General features: G+C 48.9%; 1 protein-coding gene across 2 annotated transcripts in view; it reads left to right on the top strand.

Annotated features, from left to right (window-relative positions):
• XDH (xanthine dehydrogenase) overlaps positions 1–17,321 on the top strand; it is a 62,387-nt gene that overhangs the window by 30,660 nt on the left and 14,406 nt on the right. For both annotated transcript variants that reach the window (XM_060186824.1, XM_060186823.1), the window contains exons 18-28: positions 962–1,085; positions 4,841–4,960; positions 6,784–6,880; positions 8,111–8,235; positions 9,939–10,072; positions 10,401–10,488; positions 11,566–11,652; positions 14,556–14,747; positions 14,879–15,024; positions 15,869–15,950; positions 17,088–17,183. In XM_060186824.1, coding sequence (XP_060042807.1) covers positions 962–1,085; positions 4,841–4,960; positions 6,784–6,880; positions 8,111–8,235; positions 9,939–10,072; positions 10,401–10,488; positions 11,566–11,652; positions 14,556–14,747; positions 14,879–15,024; positions 15,869–15,950; positions 17,088–17,183 — 1,291 coding nt within the window. The remainder of the gene's footprint in view (positions 1–961; positions 1,086–4,840; positions 4,961–6,783; positions 6,881–8,110; positions 8,236–9,938; positions 10,073–10,400; positions 10,489–11,565; positions 11,653–14,555; positions 14,748–14,878; positions 15,025–15,868; positions 15,951–17,087; positions 17,184–17,321) is intronic.

Here is a 17,321-nt window from a genome sequence, read left to right as displayed (position 1 = left end):
TTGGGTCATCGCAGTGAGGTCCTCATGGCTGCCTTTGGCTGTGGGCTGTGGGCTGTGATGTGGCTTTTAGCTGGAGCTCTCCAGAGTCAGAGCTGATTTCCATGACTTGGTTTCCCTGGACTTGCAGGCCAGAGAAGGTGTGTGTGTGTGTGTGTGTGTGTGTCCTGCTTGTCTTTTAGCCAGTAAAGTGTGTAAGTTATTGTGTGTAAGGACTTGGGTTCAAGCCCCTGGTAGGGGGAAGCTTTACGAGTGGTGGAGGAGTGCTACAGGTGTCTCTTTATCCTTCTTTTCCCTCACCTCTCAGCCTATTTCTCTATCTCTGTCATAATTATTAAAAAAAAAAGAAAAAAATGACCATGGGAAGTGGTGGATTCATTGTGCTGGCACCAAGCTCCAGCACCAGCAATAGCCCTGGTAGCAAAGATTAATGCTGATGATACAATCAATTAGAGCAGAAAAGAAATGAACACAATGGGATGAGTTGGAATGTAATGAAATAGATAAGAATAGCATAGGAAAAAATAGAATTGGATAGTTTAGAATACAGTTGATCAGAGCAGCTAAAACCTAACAGAACAGCATATGGTGAGATGCAGTGAGGTGAGATGGGGCGGGATAGGGTAGGATGGGATGGAACAGAGAGAGGAATGGTGGTGGAAAGCAAATTGTCAAAGACAGTTGTAGAGAAGATGGTTGGCCCATGTCTACAACTTTAGGAGAACTGTGCTGGATTCCAGTGGGGAGAGTGAAGATTCAGAACTCTGGTGGTGGGAGTGGTGTGGATTCAAACCCCTGTCGACCTGTAATTCTATAATATAGAAATATAAAAAATAAATAAATAAAAAGAAAGAAAACTGTCAAAATTTTCTGTGAGGCAAAACTGTGAGGCAGCTGTCAGTTGGGTGGTGTGTCTCCCGCCTCAGTTTCCCTTCCAGATGCCTCACACAGCTCATTCTTCCAGGTCCATTGATTGTTCAGAAGCTAAGAAGGTTCCAGGGTTTGAGTGCTTTCTCTCTGCTGATGATATTCCTGGGAGTAATGTAACTGGACTTGGCAAGGACGAAACAGTGTTTGCAAAGGACGAGGTATGACTTTCTAGTTTTAAAAAGATTTTCTTATTAATGAAAGCTCATTAGAGGCATGGCTCTAACTAGGAAGTTCATGCATGCCAGTCCTGTGTCCTGCTGCTGGACTGGTTCCTTGGTGGTGGTTTTGATTTTTGTAAATCTGAAGTCAGCAGGAGCATTTCAGCTCCTCCCTCCAAGTCCCTCATCCTGGAAAGATTATACATTTGCATACACTGTGGCCATCCCACTGGCTGGGTAGTATTAATGATATTCTGTCATAGGACAGCTGTACCTGATGGCACTTTCAGTTCTAACGTGACTTGTTAATTTAAGTGATGGCCACTGTCTGTCCCACTGTGCTGGAATGCCCCTAACAGAAGGGCCACTGTGTTTGAACTTATAGCTGAACTCTTTTCTTTTTTTTAAATTTAAATTTATTTACCTATTTGTTTATTTATAGCTGGATAGAGACAGAGATAAATTGAGAAAGGAGAGGGGCATATAGAGAGGAAAAAAGAGGCATTTTCAGTGCTACTTCACCACTCATGAAGCTTTCCCCCTGCTGTTGAAGACCAGGGGTTTGAACTCGGGTCCCTGTGCACTGTAATGTGTGCACTTAACCAGTTATGCCATTACCTGTCCCCGTTTTTCTTTTTGAAAGATACAGAGGAGAAAGAGATGGAGAAAGGGACAGAGGAAGAAAGAAGAAGAGGGGAAGAGTGGTTGAAGAGGAAGAGAGAGGCAGGAAGGAAGGGAGAGTGAAAGGAAAGGAGAAAGAGAGAGAGAGAGAGGGATGGGGAGAGAGAGAGAGAGAGAGAGAGAGAGAGAGATTGACCACAGCACGGAAGCTTACTTCAATGCCCTGGAGTCTGGGCTAGAAGCTGGATTTTGCATATGGCAAACCAGTACACTGTCCATGTGAGCTATTTTGCTGAACCTAAACTCTTTCTTTAAAAAAATATTTGTTAATGAGGAAGAGAGCACTAGAGCTTTCCTCTGTATGTGCGGTGCCAGGGATCAAATTCAGGGCCTTGTGCTTTATATACTACACTACCTCCTGGGCAGCAACAGCTGGGCTCTTCGGGGATAATATCAAAGCCCTTTATTGAAAGGAACTACAGCTATATTAAACAAACTCACCTGTGCCAGCAGAGAGGGCATAGATAACCCACCGATAGACGTCTGCTCCCCAGAAGCAGCGGCTGCAAAAACTCCGTATTCTATCGGGAGAGACATTAGTCAGTCACATCATCATTTTAATAGAGTTCAGATGTTTCAGTTAGAATGAGGAGGCATTGTTGAAGGGCAGTTTAACCTTATTATTGATGTAAAAGGGAAAGAGTGAAAGACCAGAACCATGAGACATGGGGCCTCCCCAAGAAGTATATTTGACAGGAGAACAAATTCCTTTCCGTGAGCCCTGCTCACATTCCAGGTATGTATGTTTGTATTTAGGATAAAGACAGAGAGAAGTTGAGAGGGAAGGGATAGAGGAGAGAGAAAGAGAGACACCTGCAGCGCTGCTTCCCCATTTGTGAAGCTTTCCCTCCTGCAGGTAGAGACTGGGGGCTTGAACCTGGGGCCTTGTGCATTGCAGTGTGTGAACTCATCCCAGCTCCATCCACTGCACCACTCAGTTAAGGCAGTGACTTACTTGGGGTCCCAGGAGAGAAGTCAGGGACAGCTTCACTTGCCATTGGCTCCTGCTGTCTGAAACCTATAGCCAAGGTACAGAATTAGACAATTAGTAAATAATAATAATAATAATAATAATAATAATAAAGTTTGTTTGCTATCAGGGTTATTGTTGGGGCTCATTGCCTGAATGATGATTCTATTGGTCCTGTGGTCACTTTTTCTTTCTTTTCTTATAAAGACAGAGAGAAATAGAGAGGAAGGGGGAGGAGAGAGAGAAAGAGAGATATAGTGGCCCAGAAATTATTTGCCCCCATCCCCCGGTTTGAAATAGGGTGTAGTTTGGAGTTCTGGAAAGAGCAAGAATTTTTTTTTTTTTTTTTGGAGGGGTAGTGGTGGCTCTGGTTCAGTTCCAAGGGGGAACGGCGGTCGTGACGCCTCGCCACTTTGACTCCCCATCCAGCGAGGGCAACCAGGTCCTCTCTGTCCTGGGGGTGAAATTTGCATGGACAGTTGCACCCAGAATTCCCATGAGCGACACAGCCCTCATGGTCCTCAGCAAAGTTTGTCACTTAGTGAGACACCCGTTGGGTTGATTGTTGAAGAGATTGTTGGCTGGTCGAAGCTTCAGAAGCACTGTTCCACTGCCTCTGAAGCTTCTCCTCAAAGGTCCCAACTAAGGGCTTAAACCTCAGTTCTTGTGCATGGTAATGTGTATATTCTTCTGGTCTCCTAAAGCAGTCTTTATTTATTTATTTATTTATTTATTTATTTATTTATTTATTTATTTAATGAAAGGTTGAGAGAGAGAGACAGAGAGACTGAGAGAGCAGAATACTGCTCAGCTCTGGCATATGATATTTCTCAGGATTGAATCTTAGACCTCTGAGGTCTCAGGGGTGCAGGTCTTGTGCTGTAATACATTGAACTGTCTTCCTGGCTCTATTTAATTATTGAGGGGTGGTGATGGGGAGAGGAGTACTGCTCACTTCTGGCACAAGGTTGTGCTAGGGATAAATTCTGGGTCCTCTGGGGTCCCAGGGATGCAGGTCTTGGGCTCTAATGCTGGGAAATTTCCTTATTTCCCCAGCCCTAGACAATGGCTTTGTTGTTGTTTTTCCCCCAAATAGATTGTTGTTTATTTGAGGAAAAATCATCCCTGCAGGAGATCCATTAAGCTTTTATTGCATCTGAATTATTAAACAAAAAGCAAAGAACAATGATTATTCGATACATCTAGCAAAAAGAAACAGACACACACACACACACACACACACTTTGTTGCTCATCAAGTTTAAGGACCGGCATGTGGGTGCTGCCACTCTGGGTCTCTGGATGAAGTCTCTAACACTATTTCTGTTTTCGTGGCACTTGGGAATAGCCCAAGAGATAGAGGAGACCTGGGGGTGGGGTGGGGAGACAGTGAGATGAAGCATTGGCCCTGGCCTCCTCACCAGCCAGGAGGACCTTGGTATCTGGGTCCCAGCCTTGCTTGAGGAGAACAGAGTGTCCTAGGGGTTCTGGTGGATATACAGAGCCCCACCTCCTGTTCTGTTGCTCAGGGCAGACATCACCAATCAATCACTTCCTGCCATCCTGAGCCTCTCAGCCAGAATGGGGGTCTCACAGGTTCTTGGCAAGGAGGGTTGCCATCTCCTCCCCAATCTCAGATCACCTTTGTACCATTGTAGACTCTGATATGGGTCCTGGTTTCCATCAGTGTTTGGATAAAGTCTGTGCCTTTTAGTCTGTGGACTAGTTATCCTTTAACTCATGACCTCGCGAGAGACCCCTATGTCAGAGACTGGGAATGGTAGCAAACCGTGAGAAACAGGCCTCCTCATGGCTCCAAAGCCAGCAGGCCAGGGGGACACACCAGGCACACATGTTCTAGTAAGTATCGGACAAAAGTGAAGTCAGGGGCATTCCAATGACATAATAGGCAATATGAGATCAGGGGTCTCCAACATCCCCTCAAGAGTGGGGTGAGGAATCTCCCTGCTCCCAGGGGAGTCCCTAAAATGCACCATGATAATACATTGTGGGTAGAGACACCCTTTGCTTCTAAAACAATCCAAAACAACTCTCATTCTGGGGAACATCCTGGGTGTGATGCTCTTCGCTGGCTCTGCCCCTAGGTGACATGTGTGGGTCACATCATTGGTGCCGTGCTGGCAGACACCCCAGAACACGCACAGAGAGCCGCCCAGGGGGTGAAGGTCACCTATGAGGAGCTTCCGGCCATCATCTCCATCGAGGTGAGAGTGGGGGCTGCAGGGGTGGAGAGGGTGCCCATGCCCATGGGTGGAGGTGATACGGGGGACACAGGGACTTGGAGGAGGGAGACATTTTATAGCTCTCCCATCCTGGGAGGGTGGTTCTTGGGAGCTCTTCCTCCTGACACCATCTCAGCTCCAACAGCCAGACAAGCTTTTCCTTCCTGATTCCCGCTCCAGCTGGTTCCCCGAGGAATGCTTTCTTCCTCCTCCTCTTCCCTGCCTTCTTCTTCCTCTTCCTCTTCTTCATTCTCTTGTTCTTTGTCCTATTCCTCTTCTTATTATCCCTCCTCTTCTTCCTCTTTTTCTCCCTTTCCTCTTCCGTTTACTTCCTCTTTTCCTTCTCTTCTTTCCTCTCTTCCCTTCCTCTTCCTTTTTTTTCTCCTTCACTTCCTTCTCCTTCCTGTCTCCTTTTTCCTTCTCCTCCTCTTCTCCTTCTCCTCCTTCTCTTACCCTCACCCACTGTCTCTTCTTTACCTTCTTCCTTTTCTTCTTTCATCACTAGGACTTTGCTTTTCCTGGCTGAATTTTTTTTCAAACACACACACACACACACACACAGACAGACACACACAGACACACAGACACACACACACACACACACACACACAGACAGACACACACAGACACACAGACACACACACACACAGACACACACACACAGACACACACACACACACAGACACACAGACACACACATACACAGACACACACACACAGACACACACACACAGACACACACACAGACACACACACACAGACACACAGACACACACATACACAGACACACACACACAGACACACACACACAGACACACACACACAGACACACACACACAGAGACACACACACACACACAGACACACACACACACAGACACACACACACAGAGACACACACACAGACACACACACAGAGACACACACACGCACAGACACACACACACACAGACACACACACACAGAGACACACACACACACAGACACACACACAGAGACACACACACAGACACACACACAGAGACACACACACACACAGACACACACACACACACAGACACACACACACAGACACACACACAGACACACAGACACACAGACACACACACACACAGACACACACAGACACACAGACACACACAGACACAGACACACAGACACATACAGACACACACACACACAGACACACAGACACAGACACACACACAGACACACACACAGACACACAGACACACACACAGACACACACAGACACACAGACACACAGACACACACACACACAGACACACAGACACACAGACACACACACAGACACACACACACACACACAGACACACAGACACACACACACAGACACACACACACAGACACACACACACACACACACACACACACCATGCCAAAGTCCTTCCATTGTGGAAGGGGCCAGGTTCAAGCCTGGATGGTGTGCTTGATATAGCAAGTGTAATACTGTGGTGAACTATCTTTTTTCTCTCCAGATCTATTTATTATGAAAATGAGAGAGGAGTTAGATAAAGAGAGAGACCAGAGCTCTGCTCAGCTCTGGCATAAGATGGCGCCTGGGACTGAGCCTGGAGTCTCTGGGGTCCCAGGCATGCACGCCAGTGCTCTCTTAGGCTGAGCCATCTCCCTGGCCCCAGGAGCTTTGTGTCTCTCTAGCCCTCTGTGTAGCCTGGATCACTGGGGAGGGGAGGGCTGGGGCTGCCTGACCTGTGGACTCAGTCCAGTCTGCAGGGAGCCTTTCTCCCTGAATCCCCATCACTTAGGCTTCTTTTGTGCCTTCAGGATGCTATTAAAAACAACTCCTTCTATGGAGATGAGATCAAGATCGAGAAGGGAAACATCGAGAAGGGCTTTTCAGAAGCAGATAATGTGGTTTCAGGTAGGGCTGGTGTTCAGCTGGGGTGTATATGTGTGGGGGGCAGCCCTGGTGGATGAGTGGAGGTTAAGAACTGACCTTGAACCTTGCAGGGGGCGTGATGGCCTTGGGTCAGTCAACCTGTAGCCACAGACTCCTGGGCTTCTCTGCTTCTCGGGCTGGGCCCCCACCCCCACCCCCAATCGTCCTCACCTCTGTCCCCACCCTCCTGTCTATGAAGGGAAGCCCATGGCTCTTACCTTGGCATGTGGGAAGATCCCAAGGGGAACTGCTTTAGGCTCTGGCACATTGCTGAGCATCCAGTAAGCCATCCCTCCAGTGGGTCTGGAAGACAGTCTCTTTATTGAGAGAGACACACACACAGAGCCCAGAGTGCCCTCTGCCATCTCTTCAACCTGGAGTCTCAGGAATGTCTGGAGCGGGCTCCATCCAAGGACACCCTGTTTCCAGTCTTTCCACCATATCTGTGGAGCCTTCCTGCCTCCCTCCATGTTTTATTTTGAAAATATTTAATATTTAATTTAGTTGTTCATTTATTTACCAGATAGAGACAGAGAAATTGAGAGGGAAAGGGGAAACAGAGAAGGAGAGAAAAAGAGAAACACCTGCAGACTTGCTTCCTTGCTTGTAAAGGTGGGGGCTGGGAACTTGAACCCAGGTCCTTGTGCATTATCATGTATGCACTCAACTGAGTGTGCCACCACCTGGCCTCTATAAATATATATTATTTTAACGAGTGAGAGAGATACAGAGAGAAAGATATAGAGATAGAAAGAGATAGAGTGCTCAGCTCTGGCTGATGGTGGTGCTGGGGATTGAACCTGGGGAAATGGAGCCTCAGGCAGGAAAATCTTTTTGCAGAACCATTATGCTGTCTTCCCAGTCTTATTTCTTTAATTTTTTAAAAAATTATCTTTACAAGAGAGATACAGAGAGGAAAGAGAGAGAGAGAGAGAAATGTGGAAGGCAGACCAGTAGTGCTGGGGATTGAATCTGGGACTTCAGAGCCTCAGGCAAGGATGTCTTTTTGCAGAACCATTATGTTGTGTCTCCAGCTCCTTCTCCCAGTTTTGATGCAAGTCTGGGCATCTGTGGTCTCTGCTAGTGGTGGTGGGTAGAGCGTGACACCAATGCATTTTAGTGTGGCTCTGGGCCCTCAGTTGAGGTGCAGGGTTCAGCTCAGTGGGGGCACCTGAGGTGATCTGTGACAGTAGCTAGCATATGCCTCCCTAGGTGAGCTGTACATCGGCGGCCAGGAGCACTTCTACCTGGAGACCCACTGCACTATCGCCATCCCCAGAGGAGAGAACGGGGAGATGGAGCTGTTCGTGTCTACCCAGAACACCATGAAGACCCAGGCAGGTGACCCGCCGCTGCTGGGGGCCCGGGAGGGTGTTCAGGCTGGCCCAGAAGGGATTTGAAATGCGGGTCCTGGAGTCAGGCCCCGTCAGCCACAAGCTGGTGTCACCAGCTGGTCATACACAGTGTCTGGGCCTCAGTTTCCTTGTCTGCGCAGTGGGAGTGAATGGGGGTTTGCGCAGTGATCCAAGGAGTTTTAATACTTGGATGGAGCCTGCTAAGCACTTAAAAAAAGTATTTAACTTATTGGATAGAGACAAAGAAATTGAGAGAGGAGGGGGAGATGGAGAAAGAAGGAGAGACAGCCACAGATCTGCTTCACCACTTGTGAAACTTCCCTGTTGCAAGTGGGGCATGGGGGACTTGAACCTGGGTCTTGGGACATGATAGCATGTGAGCTCAGCCTATGGCCCCTAAGTCTGGGAGATGTCAGTGGCTCCCCCTCCAGGGATCCCAGGAGGTGGTCAAGTCCTAGACGGACTGGTCTCTTCTGTGACTGGAAGCGGCTGTCCCCTCTTTCCTGTTCTGGTCCCTCCAATTGCCCTCTCCATCTGGTAGGTGGGGCTCTGAGAAGGTGCTGTGACCAGCTGCTGGGCTGCATGTACTCAGCCTGGGGGGAGTTTGCTCCTGGAGGGAGGGGGTCTCAGATGCAGGTTTTCAGAAGCCGCAGGTGTATCTGGGTCCCACTGAGCAGTCCTGGCTCAGGCCTGCAGAAAGTCCACATGACAACTTCCTCACTTGAGTTCACTTCCAATTTCTTTTTATTCTTTTTTGGATCCTGAACTTTAAGTTCTCCCAAATTTCATTGCTCCTAGGTGGATTATTTTATTTTATTTTATTTTATTTGCCTCCGGGGTTATTGCTGGGGTTCAGTGTCTGCACTACGAATCCACTGCTCCTGGAGGCCATTTTCCCCATTTTGTTTCCTTTGTTGTTGCTCTTATTGTTGCCATTGCTGTTGTTGTTGGATAGGACAGAGAAATGGAGAGAGGAAGGGAAGACAGGGGGGAGAGAGAGACAGACACCTGCAGACCTGCTTCACTTGCAGGTGTGGAGCTGGGGGCTCAAACCGGGATCTTTACACCAGTCCTTGCACTTTGTACCATGTGTGCTTAACCCGCTGTGCTACTGTCTGGCCCCTGGATTTTTTTTAAAATATTTTTTCCTCTCTGTGTGTATGTGTGTTAAGGAAATTTATTAGAGAAAGAATGCAGTATAAAAAAGAATTAAGGGTAAGTTTAAGTTTATTTAGGAAACAGTACCCTCTCTCTAAAAAAGGAGAGGGCTACTGAACAGGAGCATAGAAAGGAAAAAAAGTGAATTTTTTATCCTTTTAACTTTAGAGAGAAATGGGGGGGGGTCGGGGAGCAGGAGGAGGAGGACACAGCAGATGAGAGCTTCCCCTGGTGCCCTGGCACACCTCCACGTGGGCTTCAATCTGGGCCACGTGCCTGGCAAGACATGTAACCTACCAGGTGAGCTACCCTTGGCCCTCACCCCCTCCCTGAAAAACAAAGATTTATTCATTTATTTTGAGAGAGAGAGAGAGAGAGAGAGGGAGAGAGAGAGAGGAGCCAGAGCACTACTCAAGTATATGCACTGCTGGAGCTGGAAGCAGTAGGCTCAGGCATGCAAGTCCTGCACTCTCCTTGATGAGCTGTCTCCCTCAGCAGCCTCAAATTCCATGTCTTTTCCCCTAAAGGAATTCGTGGCCAAAATGTTGGGGGTGCCCGAAAACCGAATTGTGGTCCGAGTGAAGAGGATGGGAGGAGGCTTTGGAGGGAAGGAGACCCGGAGCACCTTAGTGTCCACTGCCGTGGCCCTGGCTGCATATAAGTGAGTCTCCTCCCCATGGGCTCTGGGAAGAAGAAGGCTGCCTTCTCCAGGCAGGCTTCTGGGTTTCTCCTGTGGGAAGCAGGCTCCCCTGGCTTTGGGTTCCCAGCCTTCTGACTGTAGAACCCTGCCTGTAGGGATGACGGTGGGATATCCCTATTCTTTGAGTTCTGCTGTGTGTGTCCTTATCATGTGTCATGTCCCCTATCCTGGGGGAGGGGCTGAGTGAGGCTGGAAAGCATCCCAACCCACCCCACCTCCCCAGGAGGGCAGGGAAAGAGGGTTCCCATGTGATTTCCACCCCGACCCTGACTGCTCCCTGTCCCCACAGGACTGGCCGGCCCGTTCGCTGCATGTTGGACAGAGATGAGGACATGCTGGTCTCAGGGGGCAGACATCCCTTCCTGGCCAGATACAAGGTTCTGGGTGTTGGGGGCTGGTCTTGGGGGACAGGCACCCCTTCCTGGCCAGATATAAGGTGCGGGTATCAGAGTTAGTGTCCACAGGGCCAGGGAAACCCAGGGCCAAGGAGACTAGGACTCTTGTGACTTTTCCTGACCTCCTGTGGGAACTTAAGGGAATTCAGTTGGGGAGGGGGAACTTAAGGGTACAGGCCACCCCCAAGGGGTGTCACCATGTGTTGTGAGTTTACTAGGGTTCAGTTGTGACCCTTGTCTGCTAGGACTCAGAGCCAGGCTCCCCAGCCTGGAGCCATTCCTCAGGAGGGCCTAGTGTGACTGGCATGCCTCACATCACAAAGATCACCAAATCATTACACTGACAGAGGGGACTTCTGGGGACCTAGAGGGATGAGCCTGTCAGGGAGGGGACTGCTCTGTCCTGTCAGTGTCTCTGGGGGGTCCCTTCTGGGTGTCTTGGATGGCTAGCTCTGTCCTGTCAAGTACTCCTGCATCAAAGTCACCTCACATCCTGGCCCCTTCTGGCTGTTACCTGGGAACCCTCACCCCAACAAGCTGCCTTTGACAACTTGCCTCCTTCCCCAGAGTTCTTCTGATTTGCTTTCATGATTTAACTCCTCAGGAGAATTTCTGATTGTTTGTCTGTCTTATCCTTTTTGCTGGGGATAAAATCTAGGGCCTCATGCAATGCCACTGCCTTTTCCTTCTTGCCAGTTTCTATGGTTCAAATGTCACATGGACCCCAGGCCTGCTTCACTTGGGCCTTCTGGGCTGGTGTGTGTGTGTGGGGGGAGAGGATACCCCCTAACCCAGGCAGTCTATACACACTGGTGGGGGCCTTTTGCTCTGTCCTGTGTCATGGCCTGAGGGCTCTGTGTCCCTGTCCTCATTCCTTAGACACAGCCAGGCTCTGGGAAGAGGGAGGGAAGAGGGCTGAGGAGAAGATGACGCATTCCTTTTCTCCACGTGCTTTGCTCCCTGGGCCCTCAGGCTCACTCCTTTGGCTCCTGGGGGTGGGCAGCGGTTGGGGGGAGCTGGCAGGGGGAGGGTCAGCTGATACCCCCTTTCCCCCGACAGGTTGGCTTCATGAAGACAGGAAAAGTGGTGGCCCTGGAGGTGGAGCACTACAGCAATGCCGGCAACTCCATGGATCTCTCACAGAGTGTAAGCTGGGCTCACCTGGGGTGACCTGGGGGCCGGGGCTGGGTGGGCCCCCACTGCTTGTCCACAGGCTCCAGCTGCCTCACTTCCTGCCTGGTATTGCAGAGCAAGCCTCCCTGCCTTGGCTCTGATGCTCAGAGCTGGTGACTGAGGGCCTGAACAGACAGCCAGCCTCCTCCTTCCAGATACTGTGCTGAATGTGCATGGTCACAAAGCTTGAGGCAGCGGGTGGTGTGTGTAAAAATTCTGAAAGATGGCGTTCTGCTTAAGTGTTTTTGCTTATTTCTTTATCTTTATTTGTGATTAAGAGTGGGTTACAAGATTATAAGATTACAGGGCATATAGTTCCACATCACACCTATCACCAGAGTTCTATATCCCTATCCTCCCACCTCCCAAAGATAACCACCATGGTTCTCACAAGTCTTAGAAATGGTTTGCTTACTTCTGTTTTTTTTTTCCAAGTTCATATGTATCAGCTTTCTAGAGTCCACATATGAAAGAAAGCACTTGGTAGTTGTCTTTCACCTCTTTATTTTGCTAGGCATAATCACCTCCAGTTTCATCCATTTTGTCCCAAAGGACACAAAATAATCTTTTTTGATTGCAGAATAGTATTCCATGGAGTCTATATCCCATAACTTATTATAATTTTTTAAATATTTATTTTATTTATTTATTCCCTTTTGTTGCCATTGTTGTTTTATTGTTGTAGTTATTATTGTTGTTGTTGGATAGGACAGAGAGAAATGGAGAGGGGGGGAAGACAGAGAGGAGGAGAGAAAGACAGACACCTGCAGACCTGCTTCACCGCCTGTGAAGCGACTCCCCTGCAGGTGGGGAGCCAGAGTTCGAACCGGGATCCTTATGCCAGTCCTTGTGCTTTGCGCCACCTGTGCTTAACCCGCTGCGCTACAGCCCGACTCCCCATAACTTATTTTTTTATTGAGGGGGATTAATGGTTTATAGTCTGCTGGTATTCGCATGGGGGACCTCACAGCAGAAGTAAGCTGGAGTACTGGCCTCTCGTGTTAGCTCTAGTGGCTAACAACAGGAAAAGACCAGGAGACCATTTAGTCACAGATGATCCATTTGTTGTACAGAAGGTAGGATTTAAGTGGCAGAAGGGAACAAAGGACATTTTTCACATGTGGCAATAATGATGGATTTTAAAGGTCAGAACACTCATAGTGAAGGATCTATGGAATTAAGAGAATTGATAGGGGTAGAGGAAAGTTCAGGAAAGATTAGTGGCTATTGGGTAAGAGAGTCAATTAGCTGAAGGTATTTAGAAAAACATGTTAATTATACCAGCAAGGGAGAGGCAGACAGAGAGGAGCCTTTGGTCAAGACAGAATATTGATATATGGAGTATATGTGATCAAGCAACGAGGAAATGGAGAGTGGGCCCTACTATTATTCTACTGACAGGGTAGGATCATGGAGTATAGTTTGTATGTGATCAAAGATGGTGAACTTGTAGTGAACTTTAAGCAGGCAACCATTTGGTTTGTACCAAGTTAAGTGTTAGGGGGCATAGGTTTTTGTGATGCTTGGGAGAATGGCAAGAGGAAATTGAGTCAGGAAAGCTTTTCCCTCCATGCTTGACCCCTGAAAGGGAGAGACTGACAGGTGGGGTGTCTTTCCAGATCTCCATCTTTATGATGGGAGTTCCCCTATGCTCTTACCACGCTTTCACAATTATCCCACAATAGTCGACATTTAAATATGGTAGTTGGTACATGTGTAACATTTCTCAGTTTTCCTCATAACACTCTAACCCACCACCTAGGTCCTCCTCCATCCCATAACTTCTTTAGCCAGTCATCTGTTGTTGGGCATTTAGGCTGCTTCTACTTTTTGGCTATTGTGAATAATGCAGTTATGAACAGAAGGGGCATATGCATACCTGTGTTCATAGCTACAGTTACTTCTTTTTTTTAGAGTCAGAAATTGAGAGGGAAGAGGGTAGGAGATAGAGATAGATAGAGAGATTGACCTGCACCACTGATTTACAACTCATTTACAACATTTCATTTACAACATGAAACTTCCCCCATTTAGGTGGGGACTGGTGAATCTGGGTCTTTGAGCATGGTAGAGTGCGCCTCCACCCGGCCCCTAACAGGTGACTTTCTAAGCAGTGATGAGATGGAGTGGAGAGGAGCACACTGTCAGTTTCAACACCACACATTTTTCGGGTGTTTGCACCACTTTCAAAACTATTTCAAGGATGTTTGGCTTACATGTCATAATGTTCATTCACAAATAGTCCAACTGGATGCTTCTTTTAATTCTCTGTTTTGAAGGGGAAGGAGAGACTGACATCTCAGCATACTCCACCATTCACGATGCTCCCTTGGAGTGCTAGAGATCGAACCCAGGGCCTTGAGCGTGGAGGGCTTGTGCTTTAATTGCTGAACCACCTTTAATTTCTGTTTGCACTAATTGTATTTTCATTTTATTTTTATCATATTTGATAGGATAGAGAAAAACAGAGAGAGAAGTAAGAGACAGGGACAGAGAGAAAGACATACCTGAAGACCTGTTTCACCACTGGTGAAACTTCTCCTCTTGCAGGTGGGGACTGGGGACTCCTACCTTAGTCCTTGTGCATGGTAGCATGTGTTCACCCAGGCACATCGCCACCTGACCCCTTTCCACTAAGTTTAAAGAGTTGTCATCAGTCATCACCAGCAACCAGTGTTTGGAAGTCCATCAGTAATCTGAGTCCTGGAGTAATCTGGGAAGCCAGCATGCAGGAGGGGCCTACTGCTCTGGGGTTCCTGGGTGTAGAACCTGCTTGGTCTGAATGAGAGTAACTGGCTGGGGGATAGGGGCAGACTGAAGTGACCCTTAGGCTATCTCTTTGAGCCATCTGCTGAGCTGCCCCCCTGCCCGCCCAGATCATGGATCGCGCCCTCTTCCACATGGACAACTGCTACAAGATCCCCAACATCCGGGGCACCGGACGTCTGTGCAAGACCCACTTGCCATCCAACACAGCTTTCCGGGGCTTTGGGGGCCCCCAGGGGATGCTGGTGGCTGAGTACTGGATGAGCGAGGTGGCTGTGACCTGTGGGCTGCCCCCAGAGGATGTAAGCCAGGGCCTGGGTGGGGAGGTGACAGAGCATGGCCGTTGCTGGGGGCGGGTGTCAGGAGCCTGGCTTTGGGCTGTCCCCCTCCCTGTGTCAGAGATTAAGGATCAGGTTCATGTCCACCCCTGCAGGTGCGAAGGAAAAACATGTACAAAGAAGGGGACCTGACACACTTCAACCAGAAGCTGGAGGGCTTCACGGTGCCCCGGTGCTGGGACGAGTGCCTGGCCAGCTCACAGTACCAGGAGCGCCGGAAGCAGGTGGACCAGTTCAACAGGTGAGGTGCTGTCAGGGACAGTGCTCAGAGCCCTGGGAGGTTGTTGAGTCTGCCGGTGCACCAGCAGCCCTCCTTCTTGCTGAGATCCTGCAGGGGCCTGCAACCCTGGTGGGTCCACAGCTTGACTCCTGGGGACACTGAGTACTGTAGGACAGGGATGAAAAGGCCAAGCCTGCACAACGATTGTTTTATTTGTGTTTGGACCAGAACACTCCTTAGCTCTGGCTGTTGGTAGTGCCAGGGATCCAACCTGGAGTCCCTCACATACATGTCCCATGCGCTGTCCCTACACCTTGCTCCCAGCCCTGTCCATAACCTCCAAGTGATGCTCTGGCTGTCATCCTGTCTCTCTAGGCTTGGCTTGTATCACCTGCTAAGTGGGGATGGTTGTGCTGGCTCTGCCTTCCCCTTGGGGTTTCTTGGGCACAGAGAGGCTGTCATTCTGTTGGGGACCACAGTATCCCAAGGGACAAGCCTCCATCCCTGCTACCCCAGGGGCTGGGACCCAATTTCACACAGGGATGGGAGAGATGAGACTGTTTTATTTTATAATTTCTTTTATTTATTGAGGGAGGGAGGGAGAGAATGAGAGAGAAAGAGAGAGAGAGAGGGACAGAGAAAGACAGAGAGAGATAGGGAGAGGGAGAGGGAGAGAGAGAGAGAGAGAGCAGGACACTGCTCTTGCTGGAATCAAGAAGGGAGCCTTGGACATGCAATTCCTGTGTTCTGCCAGCTGAACTGTTTCCCCAGCTGTGATGGCTGTGATGATTGGGCCCCGTGGAGGCCTTGCCTAGTTTTCCACAGGTTCCAGAAGAATCTAAGCGAGTGCTTCTCTTCCTTCCAGGGAGAACTGCTGGAAGAAGAGAGGGCTGTGCATAATCCCCACCAAGTTCGGCATCAGCTTCACGCTTTCTTTTCTGAATCAGGTGACTGCGTTATGTGACTTTGTTCTCCTCTGGGTGGGGGGCCCATTGTCCCATCCATTTACAGTGTCACAGGCCCCCTGGTCTCCAATGGCAGAGCTGAGTGTGAGTGAGAGCTGCATGTGCCTGTCCCTGTTTGTCCAGTGAGGGACAGGAGACTCAGAGGTATGGGGACACTTGGCTCTGACACTCCTGGGTGAAGGACCAAGGATGTGGCCCCCATTCCCTCCATAACTTGAGAAGGGTCAGAGAAATTCAATCTCACCTTTCTCTGAGTATAGGGACAAAGAGACAGCTAGATGGAAGTTATGTGTCGGGCTGCTGTAGGGCTAAATGTTCACGTTACAAGATTTATACAACCAGTGCTTCAGTGTTTGTATCTGGAATCTTCTTTCTCCTGTTCTTTTGTTCCTTCTTTCATCCTTAACTCCTACCTTCCCTCTCACTTCTTCCTCTCTCTGCTTTCTTCCTTCCTCTTTCTTTGTTTATTTCTTTCCCTTTTTAAAAAAAAAAAATTTATAAAAAGGAAACACTAACAAAAACCAGAGGATAAGAGGGGTACAACCCCACACAATTCCCACCCCCAGAACTTCGTATCCTATCCCCTCCCCTGATAGCTTTCCTATTCTTGATCCCTCTGGGAGTATGGACCCAGGGTCATTATGGGGTGCAGAACAGTTCCTTCTTTTCTCTCATTTTCTGTTTTATTTTTTCTATAACTTTCTCTTTTTATTACCCTCTCTCTCTTTCTTTCCCTTTCTTTATTCCTTTCTTTCTTCCATTCTTTCTTTCTGCCTCCTCCAAGTTTAATGTTTCCATTATTAGAGAGAGAGAATCAAAGTAGAGAGGGAGAGTCAGACAAACAGGAAAGAGAGGAAGGGAGAGACACCAGTGCATTGCTCCACCTCCTTTGGCCTTTGGCGCTCCCCAGTGCTGTCCATGGTGCTCCCTCATGATTCCAGGACTCAAAGCCAGGACCTCATGCTTGTGAAGTTATGCACTCTACCAGACAAGCTACCTCCCTGCCTAAGTGTCTGGAATTCTGCCAGAGTGTTGCTGCTGGTCCTCTCACCCTGGGCCCCAGGATCAGGCCAGGGCTGGTTCTGGCTACTGATGTCTGTCTGGCCTCCTCTCTCCCAGGCAGGGGCGCTGGTCCATGTCTACACGGATGGCTCTGTGCTGCTGACCCATGGGGGCACTGAGATGGGCCAAGGCCTTCATACCAAGATGGTGCAGGTGAGTGGCCTGCAGTGCCTGTGGGGCTGGTGGGACATTCTAGAAGCAAAAACAGGTCTCTTTGACTCTGCCTCTGCTCTCTTCTTGGCCTCACTTTCTTCATCTGTGTAAAGGGGTGACTGGGGGACCTGGAGTCAT

The sequence above is a fragment of the Erinaceus europaeus genome, chromosome 3, assembly GCF_950295315.1.
Source record: "Erinaceus europaeus chromosome 3, mEriEur2.1, whole genome shotgun sequence".
NCBI classification, from domain to species: Eukaryota; Metazoa; Chordata; class Mammalia; order Eulipotyphla; family Erinaceidae; genus Erinaceus; species Erinaceus europaeus.
Note: the sequence above shows the minus strand (reverse complement) of the source record. Positions and strands in the feature narration are given on the sequence as shown.